Source organism: Mercenaria mercenaria, chromosome 7 (assembly GCF_021730395.1).
Source record: "Mercenaria mercenaria strain notata chromosome 7, MADL_Memer_1, whole genome shotgun sequence".
Classification (NCBI taxonomy): Eukaryota; Metazoa; Mollusca; class Bivalvia; order Venerida; family Veneridae; genus Mercenaria; species Mercenaria mercenaria.
This window is the reverse complement of record NC_069367.1, coordinates 6,655,122-6,675,361: the sequence shown is the minus strand read 5'-3', so window position 1 is coordinate 6,675,361 and position 20,240 is coordinate 6,655,122. Positions and strand designations below refer to the sequence as shown.

Here is a 20,240-nt window from a genome sequence, read left to right as displayed (position 1 = left end):
AGACCACTGAATCAAGGGAAATCCCCGTCCCCCAGCCCTGAACTTCATTTGCTTCAGGAAAAGTAACTGGGGCTAAAAATTCAGACCACTGAAATCAAGGGAAATCCCGTCCCCAGCCCTGAACTCATTTGCTTCAGGAAAAGTAACTGGGCTAAAATTCAGACCACTGAATCAAGGGAAATCCCCGTCCCCAGCCCTGAACTTCATTTGCTTCAGGAAAAGTAACTGGGGCTAAAATTCAGACCACTGAATCAAAGGAAATCCCCGTCCCCCAGCCCTGAACTTCATTTGCTTCAGGAAAAGTAACTGGGGTTAGAACTCAGACCAATGAATCAAGGGAAATCCCCAAACCCCAGCCCTGAACTTTATTTGCTTCACGAAAAGTAACTAGGGCTAAAATTCAGACCACTGAATCAAAGGAAAATCCCCGTCCCCTAGCCTGAACTTCATTTGCTTCAGGAAAAGTAACTGGGGCTAAAATTCAGACCACTGAATCAAAGGAAATCCCCGTCCCCCAGCCCTGAACTTCATTTGCTTCAGGAAAAGTAATGGGGGCTTCAGACCAATGAATCAAAGGAAATCCCCGTCCCCCACTCCTGAATTTCATTTGTTTCAGGAAAGTAATGGGGGCCTCAGACCACTGTAGCAAGGGGAGATTCACTCCCGCATTTTAATGAAACCCCCGCATTTTAATGAAACCCCTGCAAAACACTTAAAATACTTAACAAGTTTATTTTAAATGAAGGTTTGTGCATGTAATTTGTAAATAACCATAATTTTATTTGATCCATATTGCATGCTTTAAGATAGTGGAAAATTACATGCAGGGGTTTTCTTTATCAATAGTTTGCATGTTAATTCAAATCGGTATGTTTATTCAGTGATAACGTTTTAAGAAAGACACCCAGCTCTACTTCCGTATTTTTTCGCATTTTATTTGAGTCATTATGGCCAACAATTGGACCTTTCTTATATAGAATGAAGGAATTTCTTCAATTTAAACTATCACAGGTATGTTATGTTTTCATTTCTTGAACAAGGAAATGCGGAAAGCTTAATTTAACAATGTTGTAAGAATTTAAGTGAAACTAATTTCAATATTTAAAATGTTTTGAACACTTTGAAGTAGCAGGGCGTTAAATTTTGTCAATTTATAGATACTTTATTAATAGAATGTTAAATATATATGATTCAATAGGTGGGTCTTTCAGGAGTGAGTGAGCTGAGGTTAATAAATAGGAGAGGTGGTTTCTCGCAAGTTTCTTGTGGTACGCATCTTTAATTCTGACATAACAAAACTAAATATTTTCCTATTAAACAAAGAAGACAGAAACTAGGTGAAACACTGTTAATACGTCACAGTTATATCCAAAAAAAACACAACATCAAACATCATGGCGGCATGCTGGACAAGAAAACCACACAAGACTTGTAATGTTGTTGATGATGTAGATATTAAACTATTCCTGATATCATGTAAGATCCAAAATTTGTTTATCTCACCTGAATAAAATCATTGTCATGTCAAATGCATATCTCACTCTGACTGTACATATGTGATATAATTCCTTTCCATCTGAACTCCAAACATTGATGTTATTTTAAATGACAAATCACTGTTTGAGATATATTATTTCTTTTTAACCTTTACCCTGCTGGTGGCAAGTGGTTTTGCCTTCGCATCCAGTGCAGACCAAGATCAGCCACAGATGTGCAGGCTGATCAAGGTCTGCACTGTTCGCTATTTAGCCAGTAAATTTTCAGTCAACACCCCTTGAAATTATAAATGGTACTGCCCAAATTGAAAGATGGACCAGTCCATTTTAGAAATTTAGCACAGTAAGGATTATTAAGCCCACTATCAGTTCCAAAGATATAGTAACTATGGTCTCAGCTTCCTCATACATTGTAAAGTCTCCAGGATTAAGATCAAACTTGGATGATGTTGTACTTTATAAAATGCTGACAACTTTTTAATAGAAACCTTGAATTCAAACTAGATTTATTTGTATTTTGTTTAATGTCATCCATAGTTTTTAGTTTTTAATGTATATAGCATGTCCATTATCTTTAAAGTAAAAAGTAGAACAATAGATCAATATTATAATGTAATTTTTGTTGACTGATCTTGTTGAAACTTTTCTCCAGTGAACATGATTGTTAAATTGACTAAATTGGCAATGTGGTTTTCCAGTTTAGCTAATATCATTTAACATAGCTTGGAGCTGTAGTGCACAATGTTTGATATTAGAAGTCTGATATTATACTAAAAATACACCTTTAAAGCAAAATTTAAATGAGCCGTGCCATGAGAAAACCAACATAGTGGGTTTGCGACCAGCATGGATCCAGACCAGCCTGCGCATCCGCGCATTCTGGTCAGGATCCATGCTGTTCGCTAACAGTTTCTCCAATTCCAATAGGCTTTAAAAGCGAACAGCATGGATCCTGACCAGACTGCACGGATGCGCAGGCTGGTCTGGATCCATGCTGGTCGCAAACCCACTATGTTGGTTTTCTCATGGCACGGCTCAAATACTGGTAATAACACAGTGCAGTGACGGTTTACTAAATTAAACCTACAGAGGAGAAGAATCTGAGATCACAGCCAAGACTCAAACCTGGACACTGAAACCACCTCACTAAAGGGACATAACTCATGAAATATGACTATTGAAAGTGGCCTATATCAAGCTAATTCAATAAAATGTATTACAGTAATTTCAAGTATGACGGGCTTATCGCAAACATGACGTGTATGATAACCCGAATGCAATAAATTCTTTGAAATGCTGATAACATATCATACTGTTTTTTAGGTCAATAAAAATATTTTCTTCTCTAAAAGAATGTAAAATTAATGTATTAGTTTCTCTGTGTATTCACTGAAAAAAGAGTTTAAGAAATTTATATAATTTTTGCAAAATTAAATTGTTTTTATTTCATGAGATGGTAGGGGAAAGGATCAGCAGAACAGAATACAATGCCATGTACAGACTGCTTTTGTTTTTGCTCAAAGGTCTAAATTTGTTTGTTGTTTTAACATGAATGTCTTTAACTGCCGTCACTGGGTCTAAAGGTTAACGCCCCCTCTGATTACAAGATAGTGTGCAAAAAAAGCACACACAACAGGGGGTATCACTACGAGTAAATTTATATACAAACTTGGTTCTTTTGTTTTGATGTATTTGTCCTGTCTCACACCATTCATAATGGTTAGTGATCTTGTAAAAGATTATGTATTTAAATGAAGAAAAAAATGAAATAGTTTTGGGAGACCGAGTAAATTCAACCAGACATTGAACATACAATACTGGACGTTTTAAGATCATTTGTTTACCTTGAGGGATGACTTTGACTATAGTCACATTTAAGAGACAGTTACTGATAAAGAAATATTATTTTGTTATTACTGATAAATAGATATATTAGTAATAAAAATATTTTCTACTGTAGAGAACTGTCCATGCATTATATATATATGTTAAGCAATAACAAATGCCCAATGACTGACAAAGTGTATCAGTCTGTCATTGAACTTAATAACCTTTGTTAGGGTTTAAGAAAGTCATTAACCTTTAGCATGCTAGATAAATTGTCGTCTGCTGGAAATGTCGTCTGCTAAAATTGTAAAGTTCATTCAATTTGCTCCAAAATTGGAAGAAATATTGTCAGAGTAGCAAACAGCTTGGAACCTGATCAGACGCCGATTTAATCGGCGTCTGATCTGGTTCCAAGCTGTTTGCAAAGGCTGTTAAATTCGCCTGCAGCAGGCTAAGGGTTAATAGGGAATCAACTGTTTGAGTAAAATTTTGTGAACAGCTATGCATTCTCTTCACCACTTTCCTGTATTGATGTCTCATTCAGTTATGAATGACATGACAAAAAATTAGGCCTGATGGTGGCTTTCCGAAATTCTTCTATGAGTATAGTTTTTTCCAAGAACATATGAGCCGCGCCATGAGAAAACCAACATGTTTCATTTTTCAAATTACTTGCCCCTCATCAGTGTGGGTTCGAGCCTCACTTGGGGCATTGAATTCTTCATGTGAGGAAGCCATCCAACTGGCTTAGGTGAGGTCGGTGGTTCTACCCAGGTGCCTACTTGTGATGAAATATAAATGCTCGGAGGGGCACCAGGGGTCTTCTTCCACCATCAAAGCTTGAAAGTCGCCATTTGACCTATAACTGTGTCAGCTGGACTGTAAATGCAACAACAACAAAAATTTTTTTCTAGGCCATTCGTTTTTTTATTCTCCCAAATGGTCTAGGCAATGTACAATCATGCGCTTTTCCAATATGTAGGTTGTGAACACGTCCACTATTGTTTATTCTGCTCCGTGATGTACTGGCATTGTACAAATCCACTCTGTTCAGCACTTATGATTGCAGTATCTAGCCATTGTTTAAATCAGTCCAGTTTCTTTCTCAGGAACCAGAATGTGTTACTACTTACTAGCTTTCAAGTTTTGAATTAAGATATTGAAGTTTATTTTGTATTTGGATGATTGTAGTTTACTCAGATTACTGTATAAAGACCTTGAATGTGATACATGTACCTGGATCAGAATTTCTACTTGGAATTTGAATAATTCAGTTCAAATTACACAGAGCAGTATCTGAATTATCATCATGACATGTTCCCATTTTTTACCTTAATTTTCCATTCATCAGACTTTGTAATAATCACATTTAAATAAACATTTTTGCATTTCAGGGGCACTAAGTCAGAACAGAACTACAACAACAACAACAAGGGATAAGGACAGATAAGAAACACACCAACAATGGTCATTCTAGCCAAGGTAAGGTTGTCAAAAGTGGACAGTAGTCAGTTTTTGTCAGAAGCCATGCATGGAGCACCCTTTTTACTTCACATAGGGTTCTTTCATTTTGTAAATAACACGTTTTCATGCTGTATTGCGTTTGTAATACCTTTTAGCAAGGGATGGTGATTTCTCTTTTTTGTACAGTTAACCTCTGTTAAGCAGCCAGATCAGAGAGCAACAAACACTGGCTTCTTAAGGCAGGTGATTGCTTAAGGCGAGATGACAAAAATAACAAAAACATTTTGAATGTTAGATTACTGGTTGTTTAAGACAGGTGGCTGGTTAATACAGGTGGCCACTAAAGAAGGTTTAACTGTATTTAAGATTTTAATTGTGATGAATTCCAATTCTTGCATCAAGGTCAAGGTATTAATTCTGTAACATCTGCTTCTGAAAAGAAAACATGCTTCCGTGTTAAGTAAATAAGACAATTGATCATAAATTGACCGATCACAGGATCATAACTAGACACAAAATACCATAGATATGTCCTCAAGTAGGTGTAAAATCTCATAAATTGTCATAAAATATGTATAGACAAACTGTCGTAAAATAGTTATAGGTAGGGGAGGAAGGTGATAGTAAATCGTTGCACATGCCTCCATAAAAAACTTGCACTGCTGTGTGAAACCGAGTGGAAAATCGCAATTTGAAAGTTGTGAAATAAACAAAAATCATTGTGATTTATGTAAGAAAACTCGTGTTTCTTTCATAGAATTATAAAGACAATAGACCCCAGTTAAGAAGTTTGGCTTCATGTAATATTTAAAAAAAAAGCAACATTTATAAATACACAAATTTTATTACAAGGAAGTGGTAAATATTTTAAAATATTAAAATGTTAATGTCTGTAAATATTTCTGTTGATAAAGGAACAGTTTTTTTTTTTTTGTAAAAACAACTACATGCATGTTTACCAGTGGGAATAAACTCACACTGCCCATTTCAGAAGTCTTTGCCATACCAAAAAAGCTTTTCAAAATAAATATTGGGAGCAGGTGATTTTTCATTACACTAGCTGAAATACTTATTGATGAAGTTTGCAAAAGAATGAGCAAAAGTCTCAGCATACATGTATTCTAGGTTTTGAGTGATCTGAACATAGAAAAAAATATGACAGGACTTTTTTTTAAAAGCACGTCATCCAGCAGGTTAAAATATAAGCTTCATAGAATTTTGTCTTGTCCTGCTGCAGTTACCAGTAGTTAAACTCAGGAAAAAAAATTTGTTCCCAATCCAAGCATTTATTTTAAAGTCTGTTGAAAATGGTATGTGAAATCTTAAGTAGCCTGGAATCAATTTTCTCATTTTTACATGTGAATAAGTGGATTAGTTGAGCCCTATAAAGACAGCTTTAAGGGACTACATATTAACTACTGGGTTTGTTTGTGACCTATGGAAATATGTTGGGTCATGAACCGTCATATATAATTTCATCATACTGACGCCACATATGATATTTCCGATGAGGGTCACTAATGAACCTACTGTTTGATTTACAGAAATATTTGAAGTGAGCTGGGTTGAGGTGGGAGTGGTGGGGGGCGGGGAAGGGTTCTTTTAACGTAAGAAAATGCTAGAATCTTAATAGAGGTGAACCAATTGTTGCAGGGGTGTGCTTTTGTGTTCAGTTTTTCACTGCAGTTGGTTTATTTCTGGTATGGAACAAATTCAAGGAAACAGTAAATATGTTAAATGATGTTTTGAGGAAGAGCCTTTTCAAAACTTAATGGTATTTAATTACCACTTAACAATAAATTGTGCACTTTTTCTTGTCTGTGGCATTTATGAGAAGTGTTTTATTTTAATTATTCCATTTAAATTAGATAACTGATTAGTGAATAAGGAAGAACGTTGACAGTTTCATGAGTGTTCTAAGCCGGAATTGGTATTTCCTAATATTTTCAGACTCCTTTTATACAATGGCATACCAACTTTATTAGCTCACCTGAGCAATGCTCAGGTGAGTTTTTCTGATCGCTCGATGTCCGGCGTCCGTCGTCTGTCGTCCGTCGTCTGTCAACATTTAGCTTGTGTATGCGATAGAGGCTGTATTTTTCAATTAATCTTCATGAATATTGGTCAGAATGATAACCTTGATGAAATCTAGGCCGAGTTCGAAAATGGGTCATCTCGGGTCAAAAACTAGGTCACTAGGTCAAATCAAAGAAAAACCTTGTGTATGCGATAGAGGCTGTATTTTTCATTTAATCTTCATGAATAATGGTCAGAATGATAACTTTGATGAAATCTAGGCCGAGTTTGAAAATGGGTCATCTCGGGTCAAAAACTAGGTCATTAGGTCAAATCAAAGAAAAACCTTGTGTATGCGATAGAGGCGGTATTTTTCAATTAATCTTCATGAATATTGGTCAGAATGATAACCTTGATGAAATCTAAGCCGAGTATGAAAATGGGTCATCTCGGGTCAAAAACTAGGTCACTAGGTCAAATCAAAGAAAAACCTTGTGTATGCGATAGAGGCTGTATTTTTCAATTCTTCTTCATGAATATTGGTCAGAATGATAACCTTGATGAAATCTAGGCCGAGTTCGAAAATGGGTCATCTCGGGTCAAAAACTAGGTCACTAGGTCAAATCAAAGAAAAACCTTGTGTATGCGATAGAGGCTGTATTTTTCAATTGATCTTCATGAATTTTGGTCAGAATGATTGCCTTGATGAAATCTAGGCCGAGTTCGAAAATGGGTCATCTCGGGTCAAAAACTAGGTCACTAGGTCAAATCAAAGAAAACCCTTATGTATGCGATAGAGGCTGTATTTTTCAATTGATCTTCATGAATTTTGGTCAGAATGATTTCCTTGATGAAATCTAGGCCAAGTTCGAAAATGGGTCATCTCGGGTCAAAAACTAGGTCACTAGGTCAAATCAAAGAAAAACCTTGTGTATGCGATAGAGGCGGTATTTTTCAATTGATCTTCATGAATATTGGTCAGAATGATAACCTTGATGAAATCTAGGCCGAGTTCGAAAATGGGTCATCTCGGGTCAAAAACTAGGTCACTAGGTCAAATCAAAGAAAAACCTTGTGTATGCGATAGAGGCTGTATTTTTCAATTGATCTTCATGAATTTTGGTCAGAATGATTGCCTTGATGAAATCTAGGCCGAGTTCGAAAATGGGTCATCTGGGGTCAAAAACTAGGTCACTAGGTCAAATCAAAGAAAACCCTTATGTATGCGATAGAGGCTGTATTTTTCAATTGATCTTCATGAATTTTGGTCAGAATGATTTCCTTGATGAAATCTAGGCCAAGTTCGAAAATGGGTCATCTCGGGTCAAAAACTAGGTCACTAGGTCAAATCAAAGAAAAACCTTGTGTATGCGATAGAGGCTGTATTTTTCAATTGATCTTCATGAATTTTGGTCAGAATGATTGCCTTGATGAAATCTAGGCCGAGTTCGAAAATGGGTCATCTCGGGTCAAAAACTAGGTCACTAGGTCAAATCAAAGAAAACCCTTATGTATGCGATAGAGGCTGTATTTTTCAATTGATCTTCATGAATTTTGGTCAGAATGATTTCCTTGATGAAATCTAGGCCAAGTTCGAAAATGGGTCATCTCGGGTCAAAAACTAGGTCACTAGGTCAAATCAAAGAAAAACCTTGTGTATGCGATAGAGGCGGTATTTTTCAATTGATCTTCATGAATTTTGGTCAGAATGATTACCTTGATGAAATCTAGGCCGAGTTTGAAAATGGGTCATCTGGGGTCAAAAACTAGGTCACTAGGTCATATCACGTAAAAACCTTGTGTATGCAATAGAGGCTGTATTTTTCAATTGATCTTCATGAATTTTGGTCAGAATGATTACCTTGATGAAATTTAGACCAAGTTCGAAAATGGGTCATCTGGGGTCAAAAACTAGGTCACTAGGTCAAATCAAAGAAAAACCTTGTGTATGCAATAGAGGCTGTATTTTTCAACTGATCTTCATGAAATTTAGCCAGAATGATTACCTTGATAAAATCTAGGCCGAGTTCAAAAATGGATCATCTGGGGTCAAAAACTAGGTCACTAAGTCAAATCGAAGAAAAACATTGTGTATGCAATAGAGGATGTATTTTTCAATTGATCTTCATGAAATTTGGTCAGAGTGATTGCCTTGATGAAATCTAGGTCGATTTTGAATATGGGTTATCTGAGGTCAAAAACTAAGTCACTAGGTCAAATTAAAGAAAAATCTTGTGTATGCGATAGAGACTGTTTTTTTCAATTGATTTTTATGAAATTTGGTCAGGTTGATTGCCTTAATGAAATCTAGGTCGAATTTGAATATGGGTCATCTGAGGTCAAAAACTAGGTCACTTGGTCAAATCAAAGAAAAAACTTCTGTATGTGATAGAGGCTGTATTTTTCAGTTGATCTTCATGAATTTTGGTCAGAATGATTGCCTTGATAAAATCTAGGTCGAGTTTGAACATGGGTCATCTAGGGTCAAAAACTAGGTCATATCTAAGAAAATGCTTGTTTTATCGCAAGAGACCAATTTTTTGGTCCAATCTTAATGAAAATTGGTCAGAATATTTGTTTCCTTGAAATCACTAGGTCAAACATGTTTTACACTGTTATGGAGTGTTTCTTAGGTGAGCGACCTAGGGCCATCTTGGCCCTCTTGTTCCAATTAATGTCCACTCTTCAAAAGATGGGAGACGGGCATTCTGAAATTAATATTACAGAAAATCTAAGACTATTTAAAATTCAAATTAACTGAGCCTCTATCATTAACAAAGCATTAAAAAATTGTCAGCCAAACTCAAAACCATTAGGCCTCGGAACACAGGACCGGTCACTGCTCTACCGACTGAGTAACAGGGCAGCATAGACATTTTCTCCCTGATTTTATAATTAACCCTTAGACTGCTGGCGGCAGTAATTCTGCCTTTGCGACCAGTGCAGACCAAGATCAGCCTGCACATCCGTGCAGTCTGATCATGGTCTGACTGTTCGCTATTCAGTCAGTAAATTTTCAGTGAAAACCCCTTTGAGTAATAAGTGGTACTGTCCAAATTGAAAGATGGACCAGTCCATTATAGAAATATAGCAGGGTAAGGGTTAAAGTTCAGTATGGTGACAGTTCTATCAATACAATCATTGAAGAAGCTTTCAACAAGAATGTGCATGAACATATTGATGAAATTTTGTCATTATCAAAAATATTATCAATTAATTAATTAATTAATTCCTCTGACTGATTTTGATAACATAATTCCTTAGCATCATTTAAATTAATTAATTTCTCTGCAGCGTATTCATGACATTAGAATGGATTTATTTTATTGATGCGGCTTTCGTAAACTAAACACAGTTTTTAAGTATTTTACAAATTAATACCTGGCTCCCAGGAGATACAAGGAGAGGAACCGTCTAGCAGAATGTATAGCCGACTGCTGGCAACTGTTCAATGTCCGATTGTCAACTCCAGGCAACAGGACTACATTTATGGCATTTCGAGCATTGTTTATTCGATTTGATTGTTTATTTAGTCTTTGAAGAGCTTATCAAAGTGAGATTTGGAATTCATAAAAGCCATACAAGTCAGAAAAACATAGGATTTAGTTAATCAAAAAACGGAATTATTTTCAAGCGGAACATGTGGCAAGCTTTAATGTGTGGAGTTTATTATGAGTTTACGATTTTTTTTTCTTGAAAGTAATAGGGTTTACTGCATAAAAAAGAAGGCTACTGATACTTCAATTGCAGTAATACACAGTGATGAGATATCACCATTGTTGCAAGGATATCCGATTTAAATACCGATGTGCATAAATAGTGCAAAATAATATCGGAAGGAGTTTATATTGAATTCTGTATCTGGACATGCGTTATTCGAGGAAAAATTGTGATATAATCAAGAGCGAAATTATTCTTAATCGCAGTGACATTTTCCACCAGATTCATTTTGAAGGAGAAATATGTTAACAAGCAGTTTGTATAATGTGAACCAATTAGGAGAAAACTAATGAATATGTCATGCTAAATGCAGAGATTGTTTCGGAAGGTTTTATATATGTATATTGTAATTTGTTGTTACGCGGAATGGATTTAACATTTTACGCAATAGTTAAATGTACCAACATTCAAGGAATATAAGACATTCTATGGAATTATTTTACGCAGGAGAATAAATATGAACAGTAAAATGGCATACCGTGCAATACGACCCACATTTAAGGTCAGCATCTTTTGACTTCTTTTAAAGGATAGCTAGCTAAGCTGTTAAGAATAAATGTGTTTCAGACTCTGAAAAATTTTAAGATTGTGTTTAAATATTTAACAATGTTGAATCTTGAAATTTGCTCCAGATTGAAGTAACAAGCGAACTTTCTTCAGCCAGCACTTGTTTTAAGCAGCCACATTGTGTTGCTCCCTTGACTGGCTGCTTAAGACAGCTGAAAATTGACTTTCAATCTTAACTACAATCAGAGCCACCTGCCTTAAGCAGCTGTATTGTCTTACTCCTTTGACCCTTTGCTTAAGACAGGTTTGACTGCATGTGTAGGCCATCTGCAGACCTCAGTGTCCCTAGTAAGGACTCTTGGCCAAATGATTAAGGCTGGCCTGACTGATCACTTACCCCTTACTGAGGTGGGTTCGAGCCATGCTCAGGGCATTGAAATCTTCATGTGAGGAAGCTATCCAGCTGGCTTACGGAAGGTCAGTGGTTCTACAATGTACCCAGATGAAATCATGCACAGAAGGGCACGTGAGGACTTCCTCCACCATCTTAAACTGGAAAGTCGCCATATGACCTATAATTGTGTCGGCGTGTTGTTAAACCCAAGAAAATTGATAAAAACAAACAAGATCCATAGATTACATTAAGCCTTTTACCCTAGATGCTTATTCGTGATGAAACAATGCACGGAGGGTCACCTGGCGTCTTCCTTCACTATCATTAAACTGGAACTTTTTTAGTTGCCATATGGTCTATAATTGTGTCAATCTGATGTTAAACCCAACAAAAACGGAAAAAATAGAGGAGATCCCTGTACATTAAGCCTTAAATTGTAGTACCATGTAAACATGTTTTATCAGGATCTGTTAAGACTTACTTCCTATAGTTGTATCTTATCAGGACCGGGGGCCCCACCCAGGATATCTGACTATTATACTGGAATGATTAAGTTAACCTAACTAATCAATAGTTAAAATTCACTTTAACTGACTCATTTTCTACCTTTCACCTCTAGGGAAATGTGTCAGTGGACCAGGTATTAATTCCCTTGTCCCTTGTCATGTACCTGTCAAATATCTGTCTGAAGTCATGTACCTTAATTATGACCACAACTGACCACTAATTAATGTGTCATAAAAGTGACCATGGTAAATTTGTCACATTTTATTTGCTGTTGTAATGATGCTGGAGATAAGGAGAATTCATTGATGCTACCATTAGAAATTTAATTTGCCACTAGCTTAGGACTGCCATGCTATAACAGATATCAAATTTAATAACACGGTTTATATTTCCCTTCAAGGGAGTAGACCCCTAATGACAATTCTGACAATTTCCGTTTCATTATGTATTCACTTTATGCGATTTGGACATTTCAAGGCAGGTATTGAATTCCAAGTGCATTTGACTGCGGAAGACTGCTACACGGAGAAAACCAGAAGTGCATGAAAATTGCCGCATGTCCACTACCTTCTATTCTCTTAGGGCTGTCACTTTTATATCAAAAACACTGATAAAACAGCTGTCCAAATAGACGTTTTGCATATTAGCATGGTTAGAAAAGCACTACTTTCAATATTGCACACAATTTTATACAACCAGAGCCATAAAAGGGAGGTAATTAAAAACAGTGGATTCAGTAATACTTCCTACTTCCTGAACAAAATATTCAGACTTTTGACAAAGATATGGGAAAACAATTATTGAAAGAAAGATTTAGCAAATAAATAATTATATTTTAAGTTCATGATAAATAATTTGGCAGTCACATTATAAACAAAGTCATTATAAGCCTTTAGGCTGGATGATAAAATAATATGATAGAATAGTGAATAATAATCAATTAATTAAACCATGAGATTATTAACTGATAATGACTGAAATATTGCAGAAGCTAAAAACCTTTTACCCATATGACATAATTATATATTGTCTTAAAATGTGAATATATTAATGCTTAATGTTGACTTCTTGTTTCATATAGCTGACATACTATAAAACGTAAATATTTATGCTGAAAGAGGAGCCAGAAAACATTTATGACTTGTCAATAACGCACATATACAACAAGGTTACAAGGGTTAAAACACCTGATTCAAGAAGATAAATTACTGTGTTCCTCATTATTTGTCACCTTTGAAGTTATATGGTGGTGTTTTTGCCTGCCTTTTGCTTTTATTTGATTTTTTTTCGCTTAAAAAGTTGTTTTGAGTCAGGAATGTAGTTTTTTGAGAGAAGAAAAAGAGTAAAAATGATCTAAATTAGAATTTAGTTTTAATAAGGTCCGGCGAAGAGGAGATTGCGAAGCAACAAGTATGGAAAGAGCCACAAATCTGTCAGTTTTCAGTCTTGCTTCATGCCCGCTCTTTGCAGATGCAGAAACAAGTTGCTGAAATGGTCAATACAATAGCTTTGTTTTTAATGTGGTTGCCACAGTTTTTTGTTATGATTATAAAATGTATTATTTTTCTTGTTATTTTGATGAACACTAATTAATAGAAAGTATTATTGAGTTCATTGTTTTTGAATCTTTGATTACCTCCCTTTATAGCAGCTGCTGTGATTGCAAAATTTTATTCGCAGTATCAAAAACCATGCAATTTTGCATATTTTTTATTTGGACATCTACTTTATATTTATCTGTTTTTAAACATTAAATAAGAAAAACTGTGAAACTTAAATGGAAATCTGTTACAGCTTTAACCTTAATCCTTACTCTGCTAAATTTCTATGATGAACTTGTCCATCTTTCAGTTTGGAAGTAACCATGAACTGTTCAGAGGGGTGCTTACCAAAAAGATACTGACTAAATGGCGAACAGTGCAGATCATTATCAGATTGCATGGATGTGCAGTCTGATCATGATCTACACTGGTCGCAAAGACAGAATGAACCGTGTCCAGCATGGTAAAGGGTTAAATAAGAAAGACTATGGGAATCGGTTGCGACTAGGTTTTTCCATTTGCCGCTCATTACCGACATGCGTTCCTTTTTGACAGCCAGTAATATCAGTGTCAATATTGCACAATCACGCACTTTCTTTCATGCAAAAAAAAAATGAAATTGTGACGGCAATATTATATTTCTGTGTACACGTAAGTTAACTTAACATGGTTGTTCTCTTCTTCTATGTTATAATAGATATATATCTCAGATGTTTAACAATGAATGTGTGCTAAATATTCAATTGGACCATCTCGTTTGACATAATTTGACAATACAGTCGTTACACATCGATGGACTTCTAAAAAGATAGGTGTTTATACTACCAGGTCAGGATGAAATCTTTAAAAATTTGCTGAATTATAAATAAATCTTCTATATAATGTGAAACATCTGGCTTTATGTAACGTAATCTGTGTATTGAAATTAATAATTATAGGGAAGAAAATAGAAACGCTGTCACTATATACTGTAATATTCCCATATTTCTTCTTTTGCAACTTTGCCAGTTTTGGAGGAAAAAAAAGAAAGTGAAACTCTGAAGTTTTGAGTGAAGTTTCGGTCAGACCATTTACTGACTGTAATTTGACTTCCTTCTGTAATCTGTTCTGGTATTCTAATATCATGAATCTACAAAATAATGAATGAAAATTTAAATTCAAGGTGTTCAATGAATATAATATAAAATTGCATTTAGTCAGTTTAAGACGACTGTATTCATAATAATTCATGATTTAACACAGTTAAAGCAATTATTCAGGCAGCAAAAGCTCAAATTAGTACCAACTTTAAACTTTTAGCCAATGGACCGGTCCATCAACTAATTTGGGCAGTACCATTAATTATTCAAAGTTGTGTTCAATGAAAATTTACTGACTGAAAAAGCCCGCCCGCTTAGTTCAGTAGGTAAGAGCGTTGGTCTACGGATCGCGGGGTCGTGAGTTCGATCCTCGGGCGGGGCGTATGTTCTCCGTGACTATTTGATAAACGACATTGTGTCTGACATCATTAGTCCTCCACCTCTGATTCATGTGGGGAAGTTGGCAGTTACTTGCGGAGAACAGGTTTGTACTGGTACAGAATCCAGGAAAACTGGTTAGGTTAACTGCCCGCCGTTACATAACTGAAATACTGTTGAAAAATGGCGTTAAACCCAAAACAAACAAATAAACAAACTGACTGAAAAGTGAACTGCAAGTGCAGATGTTGATCAGCCTGCATGGACTTACCTGCACTGGTTGCAAAGGCAGAATCACTTGCTGCCAGTGGGAGGCTCAATTAATGTTAAAACAGATATTTCTGTCTATACTGTCAACGCCTGGTCGACTTTAGGAAGCATTAACCTTTAGCCTGCTGGCGGCAAGTGATTTTGCCTTTGCGACCAGTGCAGACCAAGATCAGCCTGCACATCCGTGCAGTCTGATCATGGTCTGCACTGTTCGCTACTCAGTCAGTAAATTTTCAGTAAACACCCCTTTAAATAGTAAGTGGTACTGCCCAAATTGACTGATGGACCAGTCCATTTTAGAAATTTAGCAGGCTAAGGGTTAAGGACTATTAGAAGGAAATGAATACACAGATAGGAAAATGCTATAGAAAATCAATTCATTCTGTACTGTTTTAAACAGATTTTTCTAGAGTAATGGATTATTTTCCTAGATTAAACAATGAAGGCAGATATTGTGACATTATTTTATGTGATAAAATTGTTGTTTTATCCAATTACGTCATTGTAAATTGGCTCTTCAATGAAATGACACTAGACATGGTTATAAACGTTGGTTTATGAAGTTATTTTGTTTGTGTTTTTTTTTTTGGTCAGTGACGTGTTACAATCAAAATAACATAGTAAAACAGTGTTATGTTTTCAACACATAATCTACTTATACTGTACTCTGTAAATTATACAATTTTCCTGAAGTTCTATACATTCAAGTAAGTCTCATGACTCTGTATAAAACTGTGTGAGGAAAAAAATAGCATTGTGTACTGGAAGTTCATGAGGAGGGGGCCGCTTTATTATCTAGTCTTCAATATGAAAATGACTCAGATGAAATGAAATTGTAATGCGTAACTGAATTATACCATACACATTACGTGTTCTGCATAGAAATAAGTTTTCTTCAACTTTTCTCATACTGTCGAGGTAAACGCAAAATGTAATAATCTTTGAAAAAACGCATTAGATACTCATTTCACAAGTACAAAAGTGTTTCCCATAGTTTGCTGCGTAAATTATGCACAAATTTGTAAAACGTAAAATATGTTTAATGTAACACATTTGTGCAAAAACTTCTCTTCGATAAATCTTACAAAATGCATAAAAAAACTTTCAAAATATACACATAAACAAAGATTTTTTTCAGTCTTTTTTAGCCTTTCAGGTATCTGTTACTTTAAGGAGCATAAAACTGCATTTTTGTAAAGAACAGTGTCACTTGTAAGAGTGAAATAGAGCCAGATGGCCAGAAATCTTATGTTAAATCAAGATTTTTACCTTTTTTTACCATTTTACCTACAATCGAAGCTTTAATTGCCTCTAATGGAGTGCATCTGATGATAGATGTTATGTCAGATGGATTTCGATACAAAGAGAGTGTTTTTTCTTGGTTGAATGAGCCTTGTTTGATTAAAATCGCACATTACTAATTTATTTATTGTTAAAGTAACTAGAACAAAATATATTACAGTCATGAACCCTTAGTTTGATGTAGGTTTTAAACCAATGTATTTCAAAACGTTTTATGATTCACGCGTCTATTCAGAAGGATGTGATGCATGTTAAAGTTGAATGGTGATTATAAAATCATTTAAATATGCTATACTTTGTGTAAGTAGCCTCCCTTGATTACTGAGGTGGTCTGGTGTTCCAAGTTTTAAGACCAGTCCATTAAATGCAGTCTTACCATTTGTCAATTTGAAAATGCTGCTCCAAAACAACCAATCAGATATTGGATTTGTGAGACTGGTTGCCAAATTTGTTTCTTATATGCTAGGAGTCAGGTGGTCAAGGTCACTGAATCAGAATTTGAGGGTAATCAGATTGACAGTTTCCTTTGCTCTTTTATTAAACAGGGTCATAAATTAGAACTTCCTGCATATTGCCAGACAGTCCTCCAGGCATGAGAAAAAGAAATACATTTGATATACAAATGTGACTGAACACAATTAATTTAAGGTTCTTTACCCATGTATCTTACTACCACCTTATTAATGATATTGTAAATCGTGTTATATTTGGCATCAGTCATTTACATAGTTATTTAGCTCTTGTCAAAGCAGAGTAAAATCACATTTATACTTTATGCCATATATTCCATGTTCCTGTATACCCCCCAGCCCTCTCCCCATCTCCTTTCCCATCCACACACCCCAGCCCTCTCCCCATCTCCTTCCCCATCCACACACCCCAGCCCGCACTCTCCTCTCCAACCCCGCCACAAACACACGAAAATTTTAAAAAAAGCTTTGGGATGAACCTTACAAAACATACCCCCTTATCATCTTTAAGTAGAATCTATTTTATTTACATTTGAACTTTTAACTTTTAGCCTGCTGGCGGCGAGTTATTCTGCCTTTGTAACCAGCAGGCCAAGATCAGCCTGCACATCCGTGCAGCCTAATCATGGTCTGCACTGTTCACTATTCAGTTAGTATCTTTTTGGTAAGCACCCCTTTTAACAGTTAATGCTACTGTCCAAATTGAAAAGATGGACAAGTTCATTACAAAATTTAGCAGGGTAATGGTTTAAATATAGCAGGAATGTAATTATGAAAAAATGTTTTAAAGAAATTGTACACAATCCGACATATTTTTGCATTAGCTTTGTCAATAGCATGGTATCCCATTCATTCCTGTATAATAACTATTATATTACGCTAGTTTATGTAGTTGTATACTATTATTATCATTCAATATTGTACAATAAAATAGTAACTCTTGTTTAAAGAATATCACTGTATAAGGTGGGCATAAAACATTTAAAGATCAGTCAGGGGTTTTACATTCCACGCATTAATGCTTGACTATAAAGGTGTAAAATACCTTTTTTGTTCGGTTTATGTCTCATTCATTCATTCATTAGCCGACTGGCCCACTATAAGACGTTTATTTACCGTACAGATATAGTACAGTATATATAAGGGAAGGACAGGTTAACTGAATACAGGTTGAGCAAGCAGTGTTATTTGAACAGTAAAATATTTTATATGGAAAGCACACAAATTTTTGAAAAGGGTGTTGGTTCAGATTGGTAGTGGAGATTTTCTGTAAGCTGTAGGTAACCTTCCTCCCACTACCGTGGGCAGCGTGGTAAAAGTCACTGACATCGAACCATTTGCTCCTCACCGATGAAATAATGCACGGTGGGGCGCCTGGGGTCTTACTGCACTATCGAAAGCTGGAAAGTTGTCATCTGTCCTATAACTGTGTCAGTGTGAGTCATTAAAGCCAATAAAACAAATCCTCCTGCTACCCACCTACACCCTCCAAAAACTGACAACAAAAAGTCAAAATGAAGTATTAACATAAAATGTAACACTAACATACATACACAATCAGTTATAGTAAATGACCATTTTTGTCTATACAATGTATGTAATTACCACGAACCCTTCTGATGCATAATAAAAGTTACATGGTTCACCAGTTATTTGATATCGGTCATTAACGGTCAGACCCTGTTATTTACCATCACCGGGTAATGACCAGACATAAAAGCAATCGTAGCTTAAGCCCGAATTTGCCCCGAAACTAGTTTAGCGTTACTGCGTATACATGTATATAGGGACAGATAGTGTTAAAGTCCCATTTTTAGGCTTTTCATTTAATGTTAAAAACACAATTATAAAGGACAGTATGCATAGTTACATGATTAGAAGAACTGATATGCCTTGTAGTGTATTATAGCCATAAAGGGAGATAATCCAAAACAATAAAGTCAATATTACTTCCTACTATGTGAATCTTTATTAAATTATATTCAAACCTTTAACAAATATATGAGGAAACGATGACTGAAAATAGGATTTAACAAAAAATGATTATATTTCATGTTTACAGCCACATTATGTACAAAGTCCATTATGACAACTAAGCTTCTTATCAATTGATAAGGAAAGACATGCAAATGAATAAAAATATTCAGCTAAAATGTAAGTTAAATTGATAAGAAATGTATTAGCAACCTGTTGAAACAGGTATTCAGGGTCAGTGTCTAAGGTGATTTGGGGTTAATATATTGCTAGACAATATATTTTATGACACAGTGCATTAAAGAAGTCATTAAGTCAGACACTTCAACAACAATAATGTGTTTACTACAGTAAGTGATCATTACTTTGCCTAAAGGATCCACCTTATTAACATAGGTGGTCATGTAATGGTTTCAAGTGGTTTTAGTTTGAATTTATTTAAAGATGTTTGTGTCTCTATTAGATACTTTCCCCATACATGTATAAAATCAGCCTGCCCATTTAAATCAATAGGGAGAGTACAGATCTACGGATCAAGAGGTCGTATGGCCCATGGCCAGGCTTATGTTCCTTAAGACAATTTCGGTTAAGGAAATTTCATTCTCCACCTTGGATTCATGTGGAGAAGTTGGAAGTGATTTTTGGAGACCACCAGGTTAGTACTGGTACAAAATCCAGGAACATTAGCTAGGTTAACAGGTGCCTGCTGTTGCATGACTGAAATACTGAAATGTATTTAAACATTTTTTTCTTCTTTTCCAGGGTGACCATGTTTGGATTGACCCCAAACAAAAGACAGAGTTTAGCGTGGCCATTGGGGCCCAGGTGCAGCACTCGGAGTCCGGGCGGATACGGGTAGTTGACGACGATGGGACGGAACATTGGGTAGATGGGATTAAACAACAAATACGGCATATGAATGCCAGTTCCATTAACCATATAGAAGACATGATCTTGCTAGGTGATCTCAATGAAGCGGGAATTCTGCGAAACTTGTTCCTCCGATACTCTGAAAACAAAATCTATGTAAGTTGGTCTTTTGAAAACTTCTTGTACTAATTATAAAGTCACAGAGATTGAATCAGTTAGAATAGTTTTTTTTTAAACAATTTAACAGAAGCATTTAATAATTTTTTTTTCTTTATGATAAAAACACATATTTTAGCTGGCTTGAAATTTGAAGCATATTCCCGAGGTTTAATAGTCGTGAAATGGTAAAAACATTATCCTACTAACATCTTGAGTTTGAATTATAGTATAATTCAATCCTCACATGAATATTCATAGTATAATTT

At 35.5% G+C, this 20,240-nt stretch overlaps 1 protein-coding gene across 5 annotated transcripts in view; it reads left to right on the top strand.

Moving 5' to 3' along the window:
* LOC123554948 (myosin-VIIa-like) overlaps window positions 1-20,240 on the top strand; it is a 67,867-nt gene that overhangs the window by 3,263 nt on the left and 44,364 nt on the right. For 3 of the 5 annotated variants that reach the window (XM_053547460.1, XM_053547456.1, XM_053547457.1), the window contains exons 1-2: window positions 10,648-11,025; window positions 19,708-19,971. In XM_053547460.1, coding sequence (XP_053403435.1) covers window positions 10,981-11,025; window positions 19,708-19,971 — 309 coding nt within the window. In that variant the 5' untranslated portion in view covers window positions 10,648-10,980. Of the gene's footprint in view, window positions 1-877; window positions 1,012-4,717; window positions 4,806-10,647; window positions 11,026-19,707; window positions 19,972-20,240 lie in introns of those variants that run through there. The other 2 variants (XM_053547459.1, XM_053547458.1) reach the window with 2 other exon arrangements.